The sequence below is a fragment of the Aspergillus eucalypticola genome (genome assembly GCF_003184535.1).
Source record: "Aspergillus eucalypticola CBS 122712 chromosome Unknown BO83scaffold_21, whole genome shotgun sequence".
In the NCBI taxonomy this organism is placed as follows: domain Eukaryota; kingdom Fungi; phylum Ascomycota; class Eurotiomycetes; order Eurotiales; family Aspergillaceae; genus Aspergillus; species Aspergillus eucalypticola.
Window position 1 is genome coordinate 401,995 of NW_020290295.1, and position 25,183 is coordinate 427,177.

General features: G+C 49.3%; 8 protein-coding genes across 8 annotated transcripts; 4 read left to right on the forward strand and 4 right to left on the reverse strand.

Annotated features, from left to right (window-relative positions):
- Positions 1-1,107: 1,107 nt before the first annotated feature.
- BO83DRAFT_429407 (transcription factor domain-containing protein) lies at positions 1,108-3,224 on the forward strand (the record flags this gene model as incomplete). Its single annotated transcript, XM_025535457.1, has 8 exons — positions 1,108-1,186; positions 1,273-1,459; positions 1,511-2,045; positions 2,096-2,134; positions 2,185-2,235; positions 2,284-2,540; positions 2,590-3,131; positions 3,181-3,224. The coding sequence occupies 8 exons, from the start codon at positions 1,108-1,110 to the stop codon at positions 3,222-3,224; spliced, it is 1,734 nt and encodes a 577-aa protein (XP_025385726.1).
- Positions 3,225-11,886: 8,662 nt separating this feature from the next.
- BO83DRAFT_429408 (Zn(II)2Cys6 transcription factor) lies at positions 11,887-14,802 on the reverse strand (the record flags this gene model as incomplete). The annotated part of the gene is made up of 5 exons (XM_025535458.1): positions 11,887-12,056; positions 13,022-13,467; positions 13,535-13,809; positions 13,876-14,523; positions 14,572-14,802. The coding sequence occupies 5 exons, from the start codon at positions 14,800-14,802 to the stop codon at positions 11,887-11,889; spliced, it is 1,770 nt and encodes a 589-aa protein (XP_025385727.1).
- A 1,420-nt stretch (positions 14,803-16,222) lies between these two features.
- Positions 16,223-16,685, forward strand: BO83DRAFT_429409 (Dabb family protein; the record flags this gene model as incomplete). The annotated part of the gene is made up of 3 exons (XM_025535459.1): positions 16,223-16,285; positions 16,362-16,472; positions 16,530-16,685. 3 exons carry the CDS (start codon positions 16,223-16,225, stop codon positions 16,683-16,685), a joined length of 330 nt encoding a protein of 109 aa, XP_025385728.1.
- A 180-nt stretch (positions 16,686-16,865) lies between these two features.
- BO83DRAFT_439383 (uncharacterized protein) lies at positions 16,866-17,716 on the reverse strand (the record flags this gene model as incomplete). The annotated part of the gene is made up of 5 exons (XM_025536170.1): positions 17,683-17,716; positions 17,504-17,634; positions 17,131-17,458; positions 16,980-17,085; positions 16,866-16,936 (listed from the first exon to the last, which is right to left on the reverse strand). The coding sequence occupies exons 2-5, from the start codon at positions 17,548-17,550 to the stop codon at positions 16,866-16,868; spliced, it is 552 nt and encodes a 183-aa protein (XP_025385729.1). The 5' UTR covers positions 17,551-17,634; positions 17,683-17,716.
- BO83DRAFT_439384 (MFS general substrate transporter) lies at positions 17,417-19,344 on the reverse strand. Its single transcript, XM_025536171.1, has 8 exons — positions 18,738-19,344; positions 18,555-18,691; positions 18,423-18,505; positions 18,276-18,373; positions 18,107-18,227; positions 17,683-18,061; positions 17,504-17,634; positions 17,417-17,458 (listed from the first exon to the last, which is right to left on the reverse strand). The coding sequence occupies exons 1-7, from the start codon at positions 18,871-18,873 to the stop codon at positions 17,587-17,589; spliced, it is 1,002 nt and encodes a 333-aa protein (XP_025385730.1). The 5' UTR covers positions 18,874-19,344; the 3' UTR covers positions 17,417-17,458; positions 17,504-17,586.
- Positions 19,345-19,883: 539 nt separating this feature from the next.
- BO83DRAFT_450759 (FAD-dependent oxidoreductase) lies at positions 19,884-21,263 on the forward strand (the record flags this gene model as incomplete). The annotated part of the gene is made up of 2 exons (XM_025536811.1): positions 19,884-20,501; positions 20,556-21,263. 2 exons carry the CDS (start codon positions 19,884-19,886, stop codon positions 21,261-21,263), a joined length of 1,326 nt encoding a protein of 441 aa, XP_025385731.1.
- Positions 21,264-21,474: 211 nt separating this feature from the next.
- BO83DRAFT_380451 (nuclear transport factor 2 family protein) lies at positions 21,475-22,057 on the forward strand. Its single transcript, XM_025531753.1, has one exon. It carries the CDS (start codon positions 21,586-21,588, stop codon positions 21,976-21,978), a length of 393 nt encoding a protein of 130 aa, XP_025385732.1. The 5' UTR covers positions 21,475-21,585; the 3' UTR covers positions 21,979-22,057.
- Positions 22,058-22,533: 476 nt separating this feature from the next.
- On the reverse strand, positions 22,534-23,036 carry BO83DRAFT_450761 (uncharacterized protein; the record flags this gene model as incomplete). Its single annotated transcript, XM_025536812.1, has 2 exons — positions 22,834-23,036; positions 22,534-22,757 (listed from the first exon to the last, which is right to left on the reverse strand). Exons 1-2 carry the CDS (start codon positions 22,961-22,963, stop codon positions 22,534-22,536), a joined length of 354 nt encoding a protein of 117 aa, XP_025385733.1. The 5' UTR covers positions 22,964-23,036.
- Between the last annotated feature and the right edge of the window lie 2,147 nt (positions 23,037-25,183).

Below are 25,183 nucleotides of genomic sequence, written 5' to 3' on the forward strand. Positions count from 1 at the left end.
GACTAGAATTATCTAGTAGCCTTAGTAGTGGCAGTAGTACGTAGTGGTAGAAGAGATGGGTTAAGAGAGGGGCTGTCCGTGTTCCATTATTGTGGGTCCCAACCTGCAGCTTCGGCCGAAGAGGCAGAAGAAGGCAGAATGAGCCAGCCGCCCGGGGTCTGGCTTGGGCTGCTGATTCCCCACCGCCAGGCCTGAACAGGTACAACCTTTGGTTCAATCACCGGCTACAGTCTCCGTTCCCTCCACTCTTTCCCCCCCTCCCGAGAACTCTGGAATGTCCTTCCATCTATCAGCTGTTCTATCTACTGCCAATACTAAGTATTATTACTATTTTTACTACTACTAGTAGCGCCAACCGAGTGTGAGCCATTCCCGATACCCAGTAATCCCGACCTACACAGTACTGCCAAGTAAGCAACCACGGGTTTGGCCGTACCGGTCATTTGCCAAGATGATTGTTTGCAAGGGCGCAGCTCTCGTTTGTCATGAAGCGAAGCAAATCCCACCTCCCAACTGTCTATCCCCGTTAGCCCGCTTGTCGGGATTTGAACCGCCTGATGACCACCATATAAATATTTTTTTTTTTCGAACTGCTGGCCGGGGCATTTGTCTTCTTTCCTTTCCGCATCTCCTAATTATTCTGTGGAATACTGTCTTGACCATGGGGGAGCGATGACAGTCACAACAAAACCAGCAGAAGCCGGGCGACGACGGCGTCCGGAACGGGATCTGATGAAAACCTCGACCCAATCGGGCCACAATGATGGGTAGGTGCTGGAAGATGGATGGAGAGACTAGGGAATACTAGTCGTCCTGTCAGTACTCTTGGTGCTACTGCTCAGCTTCCCCCCCTCCCCTTGTCCAAACTACTGGACGGACCGATCGGGTTCATGGATTATCCGGGGAGGTGCTGCAGTAGTTCGGACGGAAAACTTGACTGATCTTTGCTTTGACAGCCGTGGGGGGCGCTTCCGTTCCTATGGCTCGGGTCTCAAACGGTGTTTTGGCCCCTTCGTCAGGAATCCCTCCAGTCTTTATATATTCCGTGCTAAGACGACGGCATCATCCCCAGTCACTCCCGGCCCGCGCATACTAGATGCCAAGGCCATGTCAGATCCGCACTCGGCTCAGGATTCAACCAAAGGACCCCCCTCTGCGGGGACAGCATCAACTCTCGATGGGAATGGTATACTTCCTGCCCACCTGCCTTCCACCTCTTCTCTCCTTCCTCTCGAGTCCTGCTGATCAACGGTTGCTGACTGCCGAGTCTAGAATGGATGCAGAAACTGGCCAAACTATGTGGCCCCAGCGCTACCCTGCGCAACGTTGGAACTCCAATGGCGGAAATAGAGTCCATGTTCGACTCTGTTTTCCCCCGAAACCCAGTCGAGACCCTCCGGGGTTTGCAGCCCGCTCAGCCTGTCAACAAGGTCCAGCTATACGGCAGCAATGAGGACATGTAAGCGGGGAAGACAATGATAAGGCATCGAATCTTGTTGACACGATGTAGATTGGATGCATACTACATTTTCATACATCCATATTATCCCATCCTTCCTCCGCCTGATCGTTTGCCTGTTACCCACAATCCAGTCAGGGTGGACCATCCGGATGGGTTTAAGCCGGCAAGTCCACTCGCGCTGGCCATCTCAGCGATGGTGGCGCTGGTCCCCCACAAAGATGTGGAATATCCTGCCAGACCAGAATATGTCACCATCCGAAGAGAGGTTTCGCTGCGATTTGCCGAAGCTGCCTATGCGGTGATTGCTCGGGATTACCAGCCGCTACGGACTCCCGGTGGGTTCGAAGGCTCCTTGCGGGATTCTATCGGTCGGCCACCGTTTCACTCAAAACTCCCTGTGTGCCTCGAAGGAGTTATTGCACTATCCATCCTGTGCTTCTATGAATATGGCCAGCAAGGGAATCTCGATAACACGGCCAGGTTAGCGAATGAGGCTCTGGAAATGGCCTTCAGGCTAGGACTGCATGAGTCCCTGGAGGAGAATGAGTATGCCTTGGCCCGGCGTAGGTCATGGTGGTTTGTGGTTGGTTTTGTTAGCCATTTTTATTCCTTCAGACAGTGCTAATTTCGTAGTATATGGCCGCAAGTCATATGGCAACGGTGACTGGCATGGTGAGTGCTACATCTGGCAGCAAGGTAGGCAATTGACTAATCCTGTATAGCCGGCTTCATTTGACGTGTACGATCCTTCATTTGTGACCCCATATCCAAAGGTGTGTTTCCGTTTAGTCGTCGGAGGAACCCTTGCTTATGCCTTCTAGGGTTGGAGGCTCCGTGTCGAAGCCCAACAAGCTTTATATGAAGCTGGTATTTTTGCCGTTGAGCTTGACGAGACTATACGTCGCCGGGAGGATGTGTCAGGGATTCAAACGCGGATGTCTGAGCTTGATACTCAGATTACCTCACTGCTACTCGAGTGTCGGGATAAACTGTCGGCTTCACAAGGCCCTCAGCCAAACTGTGTCGAATCGGTGGCCTCAAGCGCTTTGAGATCGTATGCTGAGATCAAATTGCACAGGTGAGTATCCTGGTTGGTTATTGTTTGCAATGGCTGACTGACTATGTAGCGCTCGGATCAAATTGCACCGATACTGTGCCTTTCAAGATATGCCCATGTTCTCTGAACAGCCTGGTCTGCATCCAGTCTCGTGCACCAACGAAAGCATAGATGAAGGCTGTGCATCCAGTGATACGACCTTGCTGCAGCGTCCCGCTTCGATGCAACAATTTGGCATCCAGTTCCCCTTCTCATCGCACACATCCTCAGTGATCTGTGTTCATGCAGCCATAAATGTGGTAACTTTATTGGACAGCCTTCCATTTCCTAACCCAACTAATGATGATTCTCCGACCAATTTACCGTACATATTCCAGAACTATGAGGTTCCCCGGGCCATGCCCACTTTGATCAGTTGCGCCATGCAGGCGGGCTATACGATGCTGACTCTGAGTTGCAAAACAAGGCCTTTCGTTACAAAGGTGCCGGATTCGCACGCAGGTGACTTTCCATTAGCAGGACTGAGGGATGAGCTGGAACAGAGCCTGCGAGTAGTAGCGAAGTTCCTGGCGAACCACGCAATTGCCTTTGAGGCAATCCAAGGAATGCGAGGTACGTATACGTACCCCACCCTGTGATTGAGTGAAGCTGACCCTAGTAGACGAGATGGTGGAAGCAATAGAACGTGAATTCAGCAAGCCTTGACAAAATTGATGCCTTGCGTGAAAGCCAGCACTTCACGTCCTGGATCATTACAATAGGTCAGTGTTGAGTGCATGGTATGGATTCACGCAGATACACCGAAGTCCTGTTGATATGGATTTCTTCCTCAATCCCAAGGACCATGTGATGGCACTGCACAGGTGCAGTGAAATGTCTAGGTCTATGCGCATATCCAGTTTACTATCATACGAAAAACATTAGCGTACTGTTAGACTATGATACCAAATTTCCTGACAATATTCAAATTCTGGGAAGTCTTCTGGCTCTTTCAACAATGTTGACAGCATTCTCTGTGATGCATCTAAGCGGCTAAATTTCGTGAATTGGTATCCATACGGCGCTAAAACCACCCTTAATAGAGACCTCCTAAGTGACGCACACAGCATTCTACGATTCACGCTGACTCGTGTATTGGGAACTTCCCGTCTCTAAGGAAGAAAAAAAAGAAAAAAAATATTCACACGGCGGGTCATCCAAACGGTGACTCCCACGGAAACTGATTTCAAAATTGGCTATAAAATTCTCGCCGTGTTCCTTCCCTCATTCTCCTCTCCCCCTTTCTCTGCACCGCATCTCTTTCCTATCAATACATCATCAGCCAAGCTCATTCCTACCTTATATATGTATTCATTCTAGACATAAGATGGCTAACATGCCTCGAGCATACTGTGATATTCATTGACTTCATCCCTTCCTTGCGGTACTCTCTTCATGTCGAGAGGCGAAACCTTTCTGACATAGCATGACGACCTGTCATTGCACGAGTCATCCCAGAGTCCTCAGTGTTGATATATACGCTCACCGGGGACTGAAAAGTAAAGCACATAGTCGAACTTATGGGCACAGTGCCATTCTCATAACGAGACTCGCCAAATGGGGGCCATAGAGCCTACAGCTTACTGCTAAGCTCGCGCTCATTACTGAGAAAAGGTAACAAGATCTAAGACACATACACCTGGGACTTTGGGACTCATTTTACAATAGATAGAGAACTGGCGGAGGGGCTCGAAGACCGCGCCCTTAAATAGCACAGGCTTTCACAATCCAGTCAAGAGGTTCTCCAGGTTGTTTTAATGACAGAAAGCATCCCATAACAGCCGGCGTGAGGCACACCATGGGCTTCTAATGTTGCCCGACTGCACTAGATGATGAAGTGTAGACATCACCGGCTTCACGGTGTGTGTGGGACGAAACTGATATTGATCAAATGCAGGGCTGCTTGCTTCAAGCGAAGTCACATGTCTCTGACCACAGAACTGTCTCCTGAACCGACATGCTCCCAAGGCACTGGGCTCCGTACTATGATCTTCCAGAGGTGTCTGCCCCTGAAATCATTTCACCTCATGTTGTTGGGCCCCTTTGATATCTCCATGAGATAAAATCCTACGCAATCATTCAAGGCCATGGTGTTGGCCACTTCATGTGGCCATTTGTTGTTTGGATTTGCCGCTGCTGGACAACCCGGGAATTTGCTTTCTGGATATCATGACCTTACGTTGAATGAACGGATCACTTGTTCCTTTAACTCAAACTAAGCCCACTGATCTATAATTGCATCCGCAGTCAATCATAACCTGCACAGAAAGACCAAAATCTCCAGCTGGAATTCCCTGCTTCAATCCCAAGAAATCCAAATGTCCCAAAACTTACACACCCGAAAACGGAGGCTGAGAAGAACGCAATGGCGGGAAACTTCAGAGAACTTGTCAAGGACAATGGAAGTGCGTTCTTAGTATTACCACTGACAGCTCATTTCTCTGGACAAATGTCTACCCAATGACCAAGATATATAAGATGATAATACGGAGAAGGATACGACCGAGCTGCCAGCTTCAGGACTTTGATTTCCTCAGATTGATCTCCTGAGAAACAATTGCTCAGCACCTGCTAATGCCCTTAAATGCAAGCAAAGGCTCGGTTGATGGCCGCCAGCTGCAGACCGCACCTTTCCTTGATGATTCCATGAAACGTGGCATCGCCTAGAAAAGCTGGTTCAAGAGCTATGGATTGTTAGCAGGACTGTATTGTCTGTGGGTGTTTTTCTCCTGGAACCACAGCGCCTCACTAGCAAGCCAAGGTGTACAAGTTGCCAATCGACCGACCGCGCTGGCTGAATCACTTGGTACGATTATTTCTAGATGGGAGAATGAAAGCTATGCCTTCGACTGGGTGGAGTTGAGCTCCAATCGAAGAAAAGACTGGTAAGCCAGAAGATCTTTGGCGTTCCAAGGAAAGCACAATAGACATGCACACGGCGAAGCAGAAGTCCACTGTGGAGTTACATTTACCCTATCTTCTCTGACTGGGATCACACTATTCCCATCTAGGTATTGGGGGAAATATCAGCGCCATGGTGATGGCCCCTGCGGACTTTCGCGGGGTGGTCGGTGGCTGTAAGGACTGCCGGCCACTAGAGTTCAACTCTCTCATGCGCCCGCACGAAATTATCCGCATATTGTCTTGACGACATGCGCACTCCGCGCCTGAAGGACTCCCTCGCTGGCGGGATGGCGTCTGGATCTACTGTGCTGTTGACTAAGGATCTGCGGTCTTTACTGTCAATCAAACGGCAGATATGTGTCGGGAAATTACCGACGAAGTATCATTTAAGGAAGGACAAGAAAGCGTGAACTCTTAGCTCATCTTTCAATATGGGCATTTGTACGACAGCAAAAGACTGAGGTACTTGACCCAGATATTCCAATTCCCGGTTCAAAAAAATGGTCTCTAAAAGTGGCTATGTGTTTTGAAGCCGCTCCGAAGAAATGTGACCTTTGTGATACTGTGTCGATGGAAATGGTCAGATGGACCGTTTTGCTAAGTCTTTGGCCAAGATGAAGAAGTGTCTGCGGAATGCCCCCATGACTACATCTGAAGAAGCATGATTGCAAGATACCAATGATCATGACCAATACCTCTGCCCAGCCGTCAATGATCATAGAAGGTATTCACCATTCGGCCTGTGTCACACTCTATTGTCCATCATCACTGCAGCCAAGATGTACGAACAAACTAGGCGCCGATAGAGCAGTTCCACCTCCACGCCGAATGTCGCACACACAAGAAGATCGTCTCCACTATCTTGGGCTAGCAGTTTACTTCGGCCTCGTTTATCGCACCTAACGGCGAATGCCAAATACATCAGTCCTGGAGAGCGCCATGGCATCTACCGAAACACACACGCGACCTTCATATATGTGTCCCAAAAGTGACACACACCTTCACTCTCTTCTGAACATGTGTCGAGAGGCTGTACATGTTCCAACTCAGCTGGCGAACCCACCTATTTGCACACTTGGAATTCCGGTTGAGCTCCTTTGTCAAAGCAAGGGGGGAGGGCTGGATCAACAGCTCTGCCCGATTGCAGTACTTTCTATCGACAGGAATAGATGTTTCTCCGGGTACAATGATTCGACAAAGCTTCTGCTGCCATTCGATCGCGCTCCCGAACGTCGACGCGGACGGCCATGGTGCTACCGTTTAGCTGGCTCGATTATCATTATACCTCAAACTCGCTATATATCAATTTACGGCAAGACATGGAGAGAAAACGACTATTTCACGCGACCTCAAGATAGATGACGCGCTTTCTAATCATGTCCTGTCCCTGAAAAACATACACGCACGATCAGTTCAGCAGAAGGAAGATCGCGATGAGCTTATGTGATAGTCGCCTTCTTCAGCCTCGGCTTATTTGAGCTCCAGAGCGTTCTCCAGTATGCTCGGACCGAAGCAGCGGAAAATTATGGTCGTTGTCTGAAAAATCTTGACAACATATTGTTCTGATTAGTATCACCACGTCATATTTGCCATTAATATGGGGGTAGGATGAAGACGTGCAATTCACTCGGCCTGGCAATAGTATGATGAGCGACAATGGTTGCGTCACCGACGATGGACTCTGCTCGTGCGAAAACCGACATCGGGGATATATACTCAAGAAACAGTGTGGTCGCTGTCATGGAGGCGGAAAGAAATTTGCGTACCTCCAGGGTGGTCAACAAAGCAACATCAGACCACTGGCTTTGTTGGAATGCTTTCTAGTGTCCTGATAGTCAGACTACCCGATTAACAGAATGTACGATGAAGAATGCATTCTACCATAATCTTCCTTTCTAACGGGTTAGAGTGTGAATACGCCGTCGAACCTGACATATTCGTCATATTATGCCTGTGTCGGAATTTCCTATATTCAAAAACTACGCACTGGAGAACAAGCCGACACCATGGCGGCCCCTTATCGTGTCATATCAGAATCAGTGTATGTGCCAGGAACGGAGCCCACTTACATTTATAACGCTCTGCTGTTATTGAGATGACAGGACATCACAGGAATGGAACACTTCCGTCTCCAAAGCGCCCATCATACGAGGAATGGTCTGCCCGAGCCTGGTCCGGTCTTGAAATATTCGTCTGGGATATATGATAACGGGCCCAGAAAGCTATGTCAGAAATGCACGCCGAGTCAAGGCTATACTTGGCTAGAACGATACTATATACTAACCCATGTCCTGAGTCGCAGAGAGAACAGCCAGGGACTTAATGTGACTCGAGAGACATTCCACCACAAGATTAAAGCACACGGCGATATGTGGCATAAAGCACCATCGCGACAGAAAGGATCTCAACACAAACCGACGTCCTATGTGCATGCAGCAAAATGGTTTCTATACACAGATTTCTTCCGCAGCCGTCTGCGTGTAAGCAACCGTCTACGAAACATGCATGGTTGAGAGGAGAACAATGACAACTTCATTGTGGGTGCAATTGGATATGGTGGAAGACCGAAGGTGTCAAAAGACCTAGTCAATGGGAAGGAACTCAACAAGCTCAGGACGGATCTGGGACTCAGCCAGACATCATCGGATGTCTTTGCTGCCTACTGAAGGGTGGTATTAGAAGTCATTAGCGGCATTTGGGTGAAGACTACCGATCAAAAGTTGACCCTTTCTATGATGCGAGCCGTCCTGATGCTACGGCAGGTGAACCTGGCTCTGACTCTTGGGCTCCCCTGGTGACGCAGATAAGGGTGGTGGCGGCGATTGTTTGGAGGAGCCATGTGAATGTTGTGGGTATATCACTGTGCTTGAAGCTTCAACGAAGCCCAGGCATTTACCGATGTGGAAGAGGTTCGACATCCTGTCAGTCCGAGCAGTGAACAGAACACAAGATGCATGGTGTGCACGGTGCATCCAGAAGATGGCTGTATTGCCTGGATATGAACAGAGACAGAAGGAAGAGCTAAGAAGGGACATTACACAAATAACGACATTAGGAGAACACCCCCGAGATGCAATGAAATGGCGCACCTGTTTATGATTCAGCTTTGCTCCTTGAATATACCGCCCAAAAAAACCCCCTGGTCAGTTCCACGCCGGATAGGAAACTGGGAAACGAAGAGGAGAAGTATTAGTTGGCTGTTTCGCTTAACTACTTCCTAATGGAACCTTTACCAATGGAGCCCGGAAATAATCGCGGCAGCATCCTTGCTATTGTTCTTCCTTCAATCGACGCAGCGGCCGAAGGCGATTATAGCCAGTGAGCATATACGGGCACACCAAGGAGTTGAATCGTGTTCATGCAGTTGCCAACCTACCGAGAGTTCGCTGGGAAATTCATCAGTGGGTATGTTGATCCTAATCAACGTCACTCAGCCGTCGGAACCGTCGTCCACAATACCAGACGCTTACTGTCGTGTTGTCGTTCCTCCCGTTCTGTCCTTTGACTCTCAGAGAACATATCCGTGGAGTGGCAGTTCTCTGTTTCTGGTATTCATCAACATCCACGCGGGACAACATGAAACACCAACAGAGGAAATGAATCGAACTACGTGGTCGCTCTGGCCATGGTGTTGTTCTCACCGATAGAGTAAGATGAGCAAGATGCTCTGGGAGAGGTACTTCCTACCTCGTTCCATTGCTCGTCCCGCTTAATCTCGGCGTCTACTGAGCGGAATGAGCGGAGTTCAAGATGACCTGCGATAGTTCAAATGTCATATAAATGGCTTCATGGATGGTGGAGCATCTGCTTTGTGTCATCGATGCTAAGAGCGCGGTGTGTATGATGCTAACTGACCAGACTCACATGGACCTGTCGAACGCTCGCGAATTAAACAATATACTCGAGTGGTACAGCACTTCTATTTCTCTAGATGATCGTGACAAGTCCGATTGGTACTTGCGAATCCCTTGAAATGCTAGTCACAAGCATCAAATCTGTGGTGGTTTTTGCGTCGGCTGCGTCGGCTGATTGCCGTTGGAACTATATAACAATTTCAAAGGCATAACTGATACCCTGAAAGAAGCGAGAGACACGGTCCATATTTTCACCATCTCCAAATTTTGATCCGCAGGCAGAAGACATAACTTATAAGCAAGATGCAGACTCGCTATGTCTTTAGTTAGTGGTTGATCTGTTGAGCTGCGCTGCTCGCCATGACGGTTGCCAACCTACTTGACAACTTTGCTTGCACGTTGCACAAGATGAAGTATACAGACCGTTCATTATCTGTCTCTCTCTGAGAACCGAAGCCGGACTTGACGAGAAATGGCTAGGAAGAAGATCCACAAAGGATTACTTCAATCAAGCGGATTCTCTATTCACGATTGACAGATTCTAAAAAGCAAAAGCAACCACGATTGCTCGCACATATTCGGACTCCATCGAATTACCTCTCGCGAATGGACAAGCTGCTAGTGTGGAGTGCAGTGCGAACCTACTCTTCATTTACCTCGCCTCAGACGTGGAGAGAAGTTTGTAGGGCTTTCAATCCTCATCTCCCATTATGAGACCGATGTTGTAAATGCCCTCAGACTCGGCGATGCTGGGAAAATATTGATAGGATGAGATGGTCGTGGAATACCATGAGGGTATGGTGGTAGCTGTGAACCTCACAGCACAGAGGATTTGGGCGGAATATATAAAAGAGATGGAGAGAAATATGTAGCCACTGGACACACGTACTCCTAACAGCGGCATTGGACGGTCATAGTAATGGATCGTCAGGGTGTTCATAAATGGTACGATAAAATTACACCTATTCGAATGAGTGGACGAAGCCGAAAGGATGGAGGAAGACCAGCCAAGGGACGCTGGGATTGATGACTCAAAATCAAAACATCTCTACGCGACGAAAAATGCAAAGAGAATATGACCTAAGCATCAACTCGGTCGGTCAGTCACGATCTTCCATGGGGACTGATTCAACAATCTCAATCTCAAGAAGAGGAAAGCAATTGCAGCCGACCATGATTGTCTCAGCTTTGTCCCAAAAGGAAAGCGACATGGAACGTGCCAAGTGGAGAGGCGAAAGGTTGGCAGAAAAGCCGTGGAACTTGACAGATGTTCCATCTCTTTCCAGAACTTGATAACGAACGTGATGAGAAGATAACGAGCAATGTCTTCAGTGGACCGCTTGAATCACAGTCGAGATATACAATATAGACTGATTGATCAATCTCAAATTGAAAGAAGAAACTGCACACAGTGTCGTCTCTCGGTTGATTCGAAGTCAAGACTGACATGGATGGCGCTAATGGAAGGAGAATTATCAGCAAAGGGAGCTGCAACCTGTTGACCAAAAATCAGGTGGTGGGTATCCTTCATTCATAACAGGCTACAATCCCAGGTAGATAGTTAGACGTTCTTTTAACTTGAATCAAATGACTGGGGTTGATCAAGCTTGCCGATTGGGACCAATTGACAGATCAGAGTGATCAAGAAGCTAAATATAGGAGAAAGACAGCCAAGAGAGGTTGAACCTGACGACCAAAACTCCCTAGTGGACATCTTTCACTCAATGTGGTTATCACTCGAACCATGTCGGCCATGTGATTCAAATTGCCAATCGGCCTCCGACACAATGAATTTCTGATATGTCGGTTCAACTTCGACTCCATGGGATAAAAATCATCAAGGACATCGAGAATGGGAGTGCCTGCAGGGATGGATGCTGAGAGAATGTCTTTAAGATGGAAGGGGGCATAGAGATGAAAAGTACCAACACGGTCATGACAGGAATTCAAATGGGAAGAAAGTAACAGGGTGTTTATGATACACATAACATCTCATCCCAAACATGTCTTCCACACCAAACATGGGTTCCTTCTGAACGATTATGAGATGATGGCAATGTTTGTCTTCCCTGCTTGATAACGCCCCACAGAATGGGGAATGCGAGAGTCAGGAAGCAACATAATTGCGTGCTTACCTATCCTCCATGGTAGGCGAAATCGATACTGATGGAAAGGAGGATTAAGGAAACGAAGGAGGTGGCTGAGGAGTGTTGCGAAAGCAAGCGATATTACCTACAAGAATGGCAACAATGAGATTGTGACAACAGCCATGAGGAGAAGAAACAGCCCTTCACGGTCTGCAAAATAAGTGCTTTCATCAAGAACTATCCAAGGGACAAAAGTCTCAACCATTAACTCATACTCCAATCAGAAGAAAAGAAGAGATGATACCTAGCATCATGACGATGACCAGCAGATGCTCTCGACTCTCCTCTGTTGAATTGTCGTGAATATGACTTTACTGGGAGGATATTCTCATCTGGACCTACGACTTCACAACAATTTTACAAGTATCGGTCTATCAACAAATGCATACAGCCAGTCACACTATCCCGCTCGTGACACTGGCTTCAATGAGAAATACAAACACCCTCCCCGGTACCGTGGAGAAATTCGGAGACACGGGCGGCGAAGGCCCCCACAACTATGTCTTCGACGGAGAAGCGATAGGTAAGGTCAACGAAGTACAGGCGGCGTTGAACGCTCAGTTCCACGCCACCGGTAAGGGACAAGTACCAGCCTACGAGATCTAGGAGATCAGCAGAAAGCCTACGGCAGTGCGAATCCGCAGCCGGAAACGTCTATATACACCAATCACAACGTCACTGTCCCATTCGCGGCAGTGATGTCCTCGACACACGCGAGTGCATCCTCTCTGTTATCAATGTGTCCACAATCCGGTATCCTTTCAGAACCGACATTCAATCTATCCCCAATACGAACCATTGGATAAGGTCAATTGCTCGAGTACCAGGCTACGAGGTCCTTGAGCTGTGCCAAAGCGAAATATGGATCGGGCTGCTTGTTGTTACCTTTGCTATACCCAGACCAAGGATGAGGCAGAGGGATAGTTCATTTGTAGCCATGGCTACTTACCATTGCCGAGACTTCGAGCTAGCGACTTGCAGGCATTAAATATCTGCCTTGATGGAGATAGGATCGAAGCAGATATCTTTCAGTTGGTGTGGGCAATTTGATTATTGCTGTCGGGGGATTGTGTTAGAAGAGACCAAGGACTAGGTTGGGGATACGTGAACCACGGGTTGAGAATAAGATGGTCGGTGCCATGGGTTGAACTATTGGTCAGGATATCCACTTCATTCAGTGGTGGTCTGTCTTATTATGACCATATCTATGACTTCCTCTTCCGACGTTCCCGAGTCCCTTTAAGGGATGGATCATGACAGCTGTAACTCAACATATCCTGACGTACATCCATCACACTCACACAAATTTGGAATAAAGGAAATAAAAGACTATTCAAATGGTTCGTCTATGTATATATCTATCGTGTACTTGATCATCATAGCTACCAATCATACTTTCTATATACAATCTTCCACCCCCGCCCTCAAGATCCCCACGCACCCAACCATAACATAACCAAGACTAATTGGTAGGAATAAATGGGATAAGATCAACACCTCCCCCGGTAAACATCCACCATCTCCCCCCTCACCCTCCTCGCCAACGGCCACGCCCTACCCAGCACCTGCAAGGCCCCAACCCCCAACTCGATCCTCGCTTTGAGCGACTGTTCCCGCCCCGCCCCCGTCCCATCCTCATGCTTGATCGCCAACGACGATGGAGGTCCACCCGCTAACGCGGCGACATGGACCACTGCCGCGATGGCCAGCGCACAGGTGAAGAACGGCGTTCGGGAGAGGACGGTACTTGGGAGGGTGGCCAGGTTCGAGAGGAGGTCTGCGGCGCGGAGGAGTTTCTGGGAGTGGGTGTTGGATGCGGGGGAGTCGTGGTGGGGGATGTGTGTTGTTGTTGTGGATAGGGGGAGGGTTTGGAAGGTGCGGAGACGGGTGCAGGATGATGATGTAGTTGTTGTTGATGAGGAGGCGAGGGTGCTGGTAGTGGTAGTGGGGTGGTATGAGGAGAGGCGGATGGTGGAGTGAGGGTGGTGGAGGTAGATTAGGCTTCTATTTTTGCTGTTTAGCCTCGTCTTTTATAATGTTGGATTGGATGGGGGGGATGGGGATGGCATACAGGTATGTTATCATTTGTGTTTGAAAAACCATTTCGTCGACGGTGGCGGTGTCGGGTTCTGGGAGGGAGGAGGGGAGGCGCATTAGGGAAGTGGCGAGACGGGCGTCTAATGTCTCGGTTTGGAGTTCAGTGTCTGGGTCGAGGGATTGTGTTACTTGCAGGACGGCGCGGAGGTCTTGCGTTGCGAGGATGCGGTGGGTGAAGGGGGATATGTGGTGGAGGTCGAAATTGGGGAGAGTGGAGAGGGTGGCGGATGGCTTTGGGGGTTTGAGTTGCTTGTGGGATGTTAGTTTGAATACAATCGTTGGTTGATTCATTGGTTATGTGGGGGATGAATTTACCTCGAAATTGTATGCCTTTTCGTCGCAAGGTAACTGCATCTCGTCGTTGATCCATTTGTAGCTGGGCAGGATGGGCCCGCCACCAAATGCGGATATGAGCCCTTCCACGACGACGAGTTCCCAGTAGGTGCGTCGCCAGCTTTCTTCGAGGATGGGACTCCCGCGGGAGTGGCTACGTGGGAACGAGGGACTGGTCATGTCGAGGTGGCATGCTAATTGGATGGCCTCTTTGAGGAGTTTCCGGGCGGTCTCTTCATGTCCGTAGGAATGCTCGAGGATGGCGAGGAGAAGTAGTCCCTGGACTTTGAATCCGTCGTTTGGGGCGGAAAGGGCCGTGTAGGCGGGTGCTCGGAACGCATCGCTGAATCCGGGCTGGGGATAGTAGTGGCTGCCGATGTAGCGCATGATATGTGTGATGTACGTTGGGATGTGCTGGCAGAGTGAGGAGGCGAGACTGCGCCGCGGCAGGAGGATGGGATGCGAGCGATGAAAGTGGTGGTAGTAGAGCTGGATCATGGCATCGTGGGCGAGGGGTTCAGACTCGGCCACTGCGGGTGGGTATGCTGGTGGCGATGGAGGCAGGTCCTGGATAGGATCGGAATGTACATCGTTGAGGTCGATGTTGGGGTCCAGGCTGAGGAACTCTGGCTGGGTTGGTCAGTATGACTTCCGGGTTACTGGATTGAGAGCGCATACATCTAGGTCAATGGTGCTGTTGAGCCAAGTGGTAAAGTCTGGGAGGAGATCGACATCGCCTGGGGGTGGATCAGGACTAGATCTGTTCCGCAAGCCGCGCCGTGAACGAACATAGCGACAGTCACTGTTACTATTGTGGCAGCGAGTGCAGATGGGCATGCGAGCGTCGCATTTGACATGGCGACGACGACAGGGTATACAGGCGAGGGGAGAGGGTCGGTGGTCGGCCATGATGATGAGTGTGCATGCACAAGCCAAGTGCAGGGTAAAGGAAGGCCATTGAAGGATATATTATTTACAATGTATGGAGGGTTGGTGGCATGGAATGATCAGACTCCATCGAGGCTGATTCCCGAGTTCTGGAATCAGGCCTGCATGCCGAGATCCCCGAGGTTCGGGGACCATCACCAGCCCTGATCATTTGCAGACTTCGCCTACATTCAAGGAGTATGTTGGCAGTGGCACTCCAATCGACTCAGCATGCAGTCGGTGATCAATTCCCAGTGAATTTGTATAATGTGAACAGGGCTACATTGTACCAGCTAGCCACTGCCAGGCACAAGCCATACAGAACTCGAGGGGTTCGCCCGAGCAAGGCCTAGTGTGGAGAGGCCGCTGCAAGATAGGGCGGGTCGCCGGTGTACTTTTAGTCCAACAGAGGTGTATTTATTTGATGCAGGTGTTCCCCGACTGAAGCAAAGGACCCGAGAAACTGGATCACCCGCCTAAACCCGGTGTGTTGGGATGTCACTCATCACACCATCACCTTGTCGATCGACAATTTGTGTTTGGGTGTTGGTTGGCTGCAGGGCACTGGCGGAGATGTTCGCTGGGTGGTTCCCGAGTATGCATGATCTCGGGCTTCACTTGACTAACCCTCGACAGGCACATCTAATCAATGCATTTCCTCCACAATTAATTGTCGGCGAGTGGTCCGGTGCCACAGTGACACAAAGCAAATTAACCTCCCACCCGGTCGGCGACTATCGACGGCGTCTATTCTAGACTCCTTCTTCTACCCCCCTTGGAATCATGTGGGGGAGTGGCTCCGGGTCCCCGTCTGTTTAAAATGAGGATCCCGAATCCGAGTCCCTGGACAATCCCCGACTGGCATTGAAATGGTCCCCGACGCCGCGTGGCCGTTGCCAATCATGACTGGTGTGACAATGTCACGGTCACAGCGCAATGCCTTGGTGCCCGGAAGTAACTGCAGTAGTCCTCTGCAATCTAATCATCATTAGTACGAGGGGTGGCTGACTGGCGGGGAATGGAAATGTGGAAATGTCATCCCAGTCGTCGGTCGCAGCTTCATCATTGGAAAAAAGTGCCGCCCGGGATCCCCGTCTGGCTGGGATGAAGTACATCGTATGGAGTACACTCGGCATTCAATATGTGTTGACTGTTTACTGTATATTAGGGTGAAGAATAATGAAGATATCCTGTGACCTGACTGACCCTCCTGCTGACTGATCCCATGTCCCACTGGCACTGACGTCTTGGTGTGTCAGTCAGGGTGTTGCTGCTCAGTCCTTTTCCCCCTCCGCAGCACTACTGCAGCTTCACTGCATCACCACCACCTTCCTATCCCAACAAGGAACGTCTTCCCCGAAGTCCGCCTCACTATTGTTGATCACACCCCTCGTACTTCAATATGATCACTCACATCGTCCAATTCCAGTTCAAAGCCTCTCTCGCCCCCGAAAAGGTCCAGGAGGTGAGTCAGCATTCCTTACGTCATCTCCAAATCACACCACAGCAAGTGATGAACTGACTGACTGTTTTCTGGCTAGACATGCGCTCATCTCGTCTCCCTGAAAGAGAAGTGTCTACATCCTACCACTCAGCAGCCCTACATCAAGTCATTCAAAGCGGGAAAGCAGGATTCGCCGGAGGGTAACAATGTAGGTCATCTCTGCCGAAGTCGTTGGATTGAACAATCGACGCTAATAAACGGCTAGAATGGAATCACCCATGTATTCGTCATGGAGTTTGAGTCCGATCAGGACAGAGAGTATTATCTCACCAAAGACCCCGCGCATCTAGGCTTCGTCAAGACCCTGGATGGTCTGATCGAAAAGTCCCAAGTGGTCGACTTCACTGAGGGGGTCTTCTAATCCTTCCGCGGACATGAAGACCTCAAATATACTAAACTGGTATGGATATGCATGAATAGAGACGAATACATGAATGTATGTACGATACAGCAAGCGAAGAAATCAACTCTCAATGATGTTCTGAATCTGTTCGAATTTCCGACCGTTGCGTCGCCGCCAGCCATGCCGGTATGGATAATTTTAATCTAGCCTCTCCTCCGGCGTAAGGATCCAGCTAGGCAAACACAACGCCGCAGTCACCGTGGCAAAAACTAGCTCATTAGCGAATGTCCGCACAGGGAATGTCATACATACCTGGAATGAACTGATATCCGTACTGCAGACTCGTTCGGACAATCGCCTGCATACCCTCCGGCAGCGTATCAACATAGCGGGCGTCACTCAGAACTTGGCGGGCAATCTACTTCTGTTAGACTGCGACAATTCACTACACTTCAAAACGTACTTCTGGGGTTCTCGGCCCGAACTTTCCAGCAATATCCTGCATAAATCCCATCCGCACCAGCAACGGTGCGATGGATCCGCCAAGAATGACCCCCAGCTGTTGGCTGAGATAGTATGCCCCTACACACGAGGCCATATCTTCCGGTGGTGCACGACCGGTCATGCCAATAAACTCGCCCGATATGATGATACCGATGGGAGTGCTCATCGGAATGACGAGGAGCGTTTCCCAGACGGGGCGGTCGAAATGCCACGAGAAGAATAGCAGAGTGGATGCAACTATGCTAATCGCGGCGGAACCGAGGCTCATCTTCTTGTACCGTTTCGTCCTAAAGAATCAGCATGAGCACTTGGAGAAATATACTGTGACTGACCGTTTGATGGAGAACCCCGAAATGATCGAACCCATCGCCAGAGCCATGGTGCTCAGAACGAGGAAGAAAGTTGCCCCTTCCTCCTACATTTGCCTCACTTGTGTCAGGTATTGTGTGATGGTGGTGGTGACCTTGGCTTGTCAGTAAATTGCAGCAGCACAGGGCTCGTTACGACCTACTCCGCATCGTCCGCTAAACAACACTACTTGCACCAGCCAATACTGCCCGACACCCTTGGTGACCAGTCGTAACGGTACCAGGGGCTTTGTTGCCCATAGACATTCATGGCAGACAAAAGCCACGGTAGCTAATGCGCACACCCCAAGCAGAGCGTACACTGTGGAGAGCTTTCCGTCAAGTGTTCCAGCTGTCGTCAAAGCTAATAGTAGGGTAAAAACCGCAGCTGCGAAACTGAAAATGCCGAAATAATCCAGACTTCTCAGCTTTTCCATCTTGGATGTCTCCGCGGCGGGAGTGGATGCGCGAGGCTTTGTAGGGAACTGCACCCGCGATAGAAACAGACACAGAACAATAAGAGGTAGCCGACCGGTGAAAGCCCTGTGCTATTAGCCGTACTCAAATGAACTAGACAGAATCTCTTACCATCTCCAACCTAGTGAGTTCACTATAACACGTCCCAGCGGAGCTCCGACACCCCTTCCGAGCATGTTCACAACATTGGTGTAGCTGCGCAATAATGCGACCTCGCTGGGCGCCGCCAGATCTATACCCATTAGCTTCCTCGTGGAATGAAGACAGCACAGCGTCGCACCAGTTATGATGATGGAAATCATGACCACCATGCCAGAAGACCCCACGCCGCTGATGATCCGTCCGGCTATCAATTGGTTCATTGAATTGCTGAGGGAACTGCTGAAGTCAGAGGAATGATGAACGCTACAGCTGAAGTCCCACCGACCTGATCAGACAGCCAAGGGCGAATACTAGGTATCCCAGAAGCATCGACCTCTGGCGTCCCAAGGTGTCTGCGAGGGTACCGTACTGCGTCCGTCAGAACTGGAAACCTTCATTGCCGGGTAGCACTACTTACAACTGGCAAGGCAATGCAATAGCCCAAATTGTATCCCGTCACCAGCCATGATGCTTTTGATAGCTCATGGAACTCGGAAGCAATGATATCGTAAGTCGCAATGACGAGAGATTCATCTGTGCTGGCCAGGAAGGCACCTATTTGTGTCAGCGATTGCTTAATCCAGGGAGTGGGCAGGAATACCTAGGTATGCGATGAAGATGGCCAGTCCGGTACCCCGAGAAATGCTTCCAGTTGTCTCATTATCCTCCCGACCGGGTGAAATCCCGTCTTCGGGACGTGGAAGTAACCGGGTAGTCTCATCAGAAGCCATAACCATCAAGAAGAGTGTATTGGGTGTGGACCAGACGAACAATTGAAGTGGGATGAGAAGGAGCAAAGAAATGGAACAGATAAGCCGAGCTTATCAGGCAGCATCAGTCTGAGTACCTTATCGGCAGCTACACCTGATGTGAGTCATCATATAACATCCTTGTTAAGTAACTGTTAATCAATGAGGGGAGGTAGTCTATGCTATGCTGGGGAAAGTATTCGACGAAAGCCAGGTTACCCCGCTAGCACGCGATCGGCGATAAGCTTGATGCTATCTCGGCCGACGAGCAGATGTCAATTGTATAAATAGAGGTGGGCTGGTTCCGCCGCTAATTAGTGTCAGGAAGAGACTAGGAAGCTGTTCCTGGGCTGGATCTTTAGTTGTTCATTAGCCTACCATGGCCTAGTTAACCAGGGGAAAGCCATGTGTCGGCTGTCTACCACTATTCTCGCTGTCCTTAGCGTACTCCTTCTCAAGCCACCAGATTAATATATTCCTCGTGGCTTTACAGATTGGACCCTGCATCCTAGTAGCTTCCCTGATACCTGTCAACGATCTCGAAAGAATGTCCGTTTCTCGTAGACGTCGAATTTGGATCACCCCTGTTATCGAAACAACGTTTGCAGACATATGCAGGCTCTGTGAATCACTTCCTATTAGTAGAAAAGTCCTATGGAACCCTACTATCTTGAGGTTGAGAATTGTCAACTCTGTGGTGCAGCTTCCGCGAAACAGCTCTTGTGCTATTAACGATCGCGAGTCCTTGAGAAAAAAGAGTTCTGGTGGAGCTATACATCCTATCCACATGTGAATTGAGTTTCCAATCGCCCATGGTTCCCGCCTTTGAAAGTGGTTATAGTAATGTTCTGGCCTCGGAACTTTGTAACGCCCGAGATCTGGCACCCGCTGTTGGTCAATCTCGGGTTTTACTACCATCCGAAGGTTCTCATATAACGGCTCAGCTCTGCCGTATGTCGACTCTTGTTCACAGTCAATAATAGAACATAATCTTCGCAATGCCCCGATTACTCTCACAAGCTACAAGCATACGAAAACCCTTCTCCTCACTGACATTTTTCAAACCACACCACTCTCCCGCAGCCCGCACCATCGCCACCAGAAAGCCTGCCCCGATAGCCATTGTTGGCGGTGGTCCATGCGGACTAACATTCGCACGTCTCCTCGAGACAGCTGGTATTGACTACATTGTATTTGAACGCGATGCCTCGCCAGAAAACGCACTGCAATCTCAGGGTGGCACACTCGATCTCCACGGGGACACAGGCCAAGAAGCACTGCGGCGAGCAGGCCTAATTGATGAGTTCGAGAAGCTGGCCCGTCGAGATGCAACGACTCTGATAGTGCAAGATTTCCGTGGCAATTTCCGCAAGAGGTTTGGTGAGGGTCGCGATGCCCCTGAAATTGACCGCTTGCAGCTGCGACAGTTGCTGCTGAAATCGTTACCCGCACATCGCATCCGCTGGGCCAGTGCACTCCGGGGGGTGGAACGGACCAGTAAAATCGGTCATGGGCATGGTGCGGACTGCACACTGCAATTTGCTGACGGTTCAACGGAGAGTGGCTTCAGACTAGTTGTCGGCGCTGACGGTGCATGGAGTAAGGTCCGCCCACTGGTATGTAGTCATCCATCTATATCCATTATCACACCAACTGATTCAATTTCCTAGATAACCCCCGCACAACCACAATACTCTGGAAGAATGTTCATTGAAGGCCGCATATCACCAGGCAACCCACATTACGCAGCAGCAGATGATATGGTAGGCGCTGGCAACTCTCTCGCCATGACCCGAGGCTGCACTCTGTGCATACAGCAGATGTCCGACCGCTCCTACCGCGTGTATATGGGTCTTGAAGTCCCGTCTACTTTCACTAAAGCCGGAGGCGAAGCCGACATAACCAACGCTCAGAAAGCGCGCGCCGCAGTACTGAAGTATTACGCTGAGTGGGCGCCGCACCTCCGCGCCTTCGCCGAAGCAGCAGAGGGTCCCTGGCGTCCGTGGCCACTGCACCGACTTGACCCGGATATTTTTCTCGATGGAAGCCCGAGGTGGACGCGAGTCCCTGGAGTCACTCTGCTCGGAGATGCGGCGCACCTGGCGACGCCAAATGGCGACGGGGTAAACATTGCCATGTATGATGCGTTGGTATTGTTCGATGCCCTCATGGCTGAGACGAAGAAGCGCAGTGACTGCCAACAAGCAGATGAAGACGCAGCAGCAGTAGAACGCGCTATTAGTACCTATGAAGCAGACATGCGTGCCCGCGGACGAGCGCATATTGTGGACTCACTAGAGGTCGAGGATATGATGTTTGCGGAGGATGGAGCAGCGCGTATGCATGCGATGATTAACCAGGTGGAGGCCCACACATAGGTTCGCCTACATCTTTATCAATAATCACTGGATAGTACATGATTATAGCCAGATACTTGAATATTACTATACAGAGCTTCGCAATACATAGCTACCCGTCGATCACTGCCCCGCACACCCGATATAGTAAAGTAAGCAACCTACTGACCGTAGTACCCCACTAGAAGCCAATATTACTCGGGAATATTCTCCTTTCTTCATCCCCAACCCCCTCGTTGCCCTCACCACACACCATTATAACCACATCACATCCCACTTCCAACCAAATACATCCATCTTCTCAAAGCAACTTGAACCTCCTGTCTGAAGGAAAACCACCAAAATGACCACAAACGGACACAACACCCTATCAGAAATAATAACAACCTACTTCACCTCCATCGACGCCGGCAACCTCCCGACCACCATGTCGCTCTTCTCCCCCACCGCAACCTTCACCGTCGTCACGGCAGGCAACGTAACCTTCACAGGTCGGGATGCCATACAGGCCATGCTGGACGATTTTATCACTCAGTCTACCTCAATGGAGCACCGGGTTGTGAGCATGATTGTTGATGAGAAGGCGGGGAGAGTCGCCACGCAGCAGCGGTATATTGGGATTCCAGAGGATGGGATGCAGAGGGATATGCTTAATTGTAATTTCTTTGATATGGATGATGAGGGGATGATTGAGAAGGTCGTGGTTTGGATGGGTGGGGGGAGTCCGTTGAGGTAGGTTGATTGGTTATGGGTATTGGAGACAAACACGGGTTGAGGATGGCAAGGAGAGAGTTAGAGAAGCTGGTGTGTTCTGGGATTGTTTGAGCAATTGCTATTGATAAATGAATTAGTTTGAATGATACTATGACTCGGATACTACATGCTACATGGATTGTTGCAGAGCTTTGCAACGTTATACATGCTGCTTACTACCTACTTAGTAAAATATCGATGACACTGCAACTTATGACTAAAAAGAATATTATCATTCCAAATTGATAGAAAATTCTATTGTGATTGTTATTAGAGAATTAGTTTGCTTGCGACTTCTGAGAGAACAAGCTTCACATTACTTGTACAACTGTAGAAAACTAACAAATAAGAGTGTCCAAGTCGGAAATGATCCATGGCTTCAATACATAGCGAAGGCAAACGAACGTACAAATGATTAATCTCTCGATCCCATTGTCAATCTTATCTAGCTATTGGGATATCCCCACACCCTCAATTGAAGAGCTCCAAAACCTTCAGTTATAGCCGCAAGGACAGACCAGACACAATGTCAACGAAATCACCAACCGAATAGACCACCGAGCTCTGATTTCTTGCAGTAATCATTCTTGCCCACACCACCATCCACACACCAAGCCTCAGACTCGCACTGAGTTTCCACTTTAAGTGTATGGTCATCATTGCAATGGAAAACGAGGTTGTTCCACGTGCCAGGACTGTTGACCCTTATACTATTGTAGTCCGCAGCTCTCAGTGCTTCGCGGATGGCCGAGTCGGCGTCTCCTGTTGAAGGAGTAAATAATATGATTAGCTTTCATTACCGGAACACGGACAGGTAATCGAGAAATAAGGGGACTACCTAGTTGATTCAGCGTCGAGGCGCAGTAGTTGAAGCCTGGCTTGCAATTGGCCGTGGCACCAGCTGGGCACTGTGCTGCGGCAAAGCCTGCCAGAGCCATGGTGGCTGCGATGAGAGCAGTGAAACGCATGATGGGAGTTTTGGCTCGAATTCGTTTTGAAGACGAGTTGCAAGGCTGAGATTGGGATGCTCGTAGAATTGGCTTGAGGCTGCTTGGTTGTTGGATGTTTTGAGGTAGGTTCTGATGAGTGATGGGGGTTTATATAGGTTTAGAACCTATGTTGGGGACAAGATATGGATAGTCATTACCATCCTCGAACGATTGCTTCCCCTCCAGTGACGGCTTTATGCTTCTTAGCTAGGCGATAGTCATCTGCATCACATCGCATCATTTCTTGAACTAGCAGGGATGTCGTATCACTGTGATGTCTCAGTGAGCCACCGAGTTGAGTGCATTGGATCAAAACTAATTGGTTTGGTCACATTGTTTGCTCTTCCCCTCATCAATCTTCTGCTTATACCATTTCAGTAGCGCTCACATTTTTCCGAGTATGTAACCTCGCATCAAATTATCGCCTTACTTTGGGAGTATTTCTCCTAGTAGGGATGTTCCATGGTGCCTATTGGATCGGTAGAAGAATGCAGGGCCGCTCCACTAATTGAGATGATTCAAACGATAGAATTCAGGGCCATTACTGTAGTAGCTTCCTCGTAGAAACATTTGTCAATGCCAGAAGTAGACGATGTAGCTGTAATTAGTCCGCGCTAGTGGCTCTGTACAGCGCTGAGGTCAAGGAATAATTCACCTATGAGTTTTCGATGCATCCAAGATGCAGTACGGGCGTAGTCAGAAGCTATCAAGTTTGGATCGGGCCATGAACATTCTGCAGAAGACGATTCGCGGATCGTGTCTATTAATTTCTCTAGTTGGCGCCTTTGTGCAACATTTAGCTGGATTCCGGTCGACTGGAAAAGCAAATTGATTTCCTGGTCCTGTTGAACCGGTGAGTAAACAGCCAGTCAGTAAGGGGATTTCTATTACTTCTATTGCGCACTTCAGCAACCTAAAACGTAGCTTAACTTGTGTCTTGGGCATTTGATATCATGGGTTCCTTACTGGAAGTGTACTTGAAACATCAAAGTCAAATTCCTCAATACCCCGGAAGAAGCAGGGCACACTTGAACTGCGAAATCGGGACGGATCTAGCCGGAGGATGCATTCCTAATAGTGCAACATAGGTGCATATTTAGTCCACTAGTTGTACATTGTGCGACGTGTGATGAGACCTGCACCTGGAAACCAGAGAAGAAGAAATTAAACTTAGCCCTACCATATCGGTAAGATGTGCTAATCATGAGAGCTTCCCCAGGGTTTTATCTGGTTAAACGGACTCTGCGGGATTGTGCTGCGTAGGGACATGACCATAGGTTTTCTTGAAAGTTGGCGAGGTAGCTTATGTGAGAGTGATTTACAATTGTATCTCCCCGACACTCATGCGAAAGCACATGTGAAAATGGAAGGTATGGTTCAATTTACCTCTATCCTTAGCTGTCTTGAAGGGTTATATCTCATCTCCCTTGCCCTTCTTTCTCAGTTTTCCCGAGCATAAACATGCCAAACTTGAAGACATGATGCCACATGCGAACGCAAGCATTCTGTAGTCTGATTAGACCCGTGAATTTAATGACCTGCAGTCTTTAGTTCCAGCACATATGACTTCCTTGCTTGGTTCAAAAGTGAGGCGGGGTGGCGGGATCGCATCGGGGAACAATTTCAGAACCGCTATATAGTATATACAGAATAGGTTGTAAGACAATTGATACTGGCTTTTTGTCAATAGTTACACTCAGAGAACATCTTTCGATGTCAGATAATCAATAGTTCTTAATACTTCAATCAATAGTAAGAATGTACACGCTAACGTCCACACTAATAAGTTTCATTACTTGGCTCAATCCGACCGTACCTATTGCCGTGATGCCTATCCTTCTCTGATGTCTGAATAAAACCGAGCAATATCCCATAAACAAAGATATGGAAACATCTGCCTTGCATGGCAGCGGACCCCGAAAGCGGATCGGTTTCACCGCCGACCGCCATCGGAGCAACTTCCGACCCATTCATTCATCCGTCACAAGAAGACCATTTCAACGCACCATGCTGCGCTAACTTATATACCCTGCCATCAGGGTCCCGCTCCCAGCGCGAGAAAGCAACAGACTAAGAATAGGTAGACTTGCTTGTGCGAGCTCTATCGGTTGGGCAGCCGCATAAGGCGATGCCAATTACAGTGGCATTGGGTGTAGCGCCTGAAGCACAAGTGCTGGGCACTACGGCATCGCGGGTGGT

What these genes read in the sequence shown, in the direction of transcription:
- BO83DRAFT_439384 (XM_025536171.1), bottom strand. Translation starts at nt 18,873, where the DNA reads ATGGTTATGGCTTCTGATGAGACTACCCGGTTACTTCCACGTCCCGAA. An exon ending in GATTTCCATCATCATAACTG is followed by an intron (nt 18,228 to 18,275) that starts GTGCGACGCTGT and finishes TAATGGGTATAG; the next exon opens with ATCTGGCGGCGCCCAGCGAG. An exon ending in AACTCACTAGGTTGGAGATG is followed by an intron (nt 18,062 to 18,106) that starts GTAAGAGATTCT and finishes CTAATAGCACAG; the next exon opens with GGCTTTCACCGGTCGGCTAC.
- BO83DRAFT_380451 (XM_025531753.1), top strand. Translation starts at nt 21,586, where the DNA reads ATGACCACAAACGGACACAACACCCTATCAGAAATAATAACAACCTAC.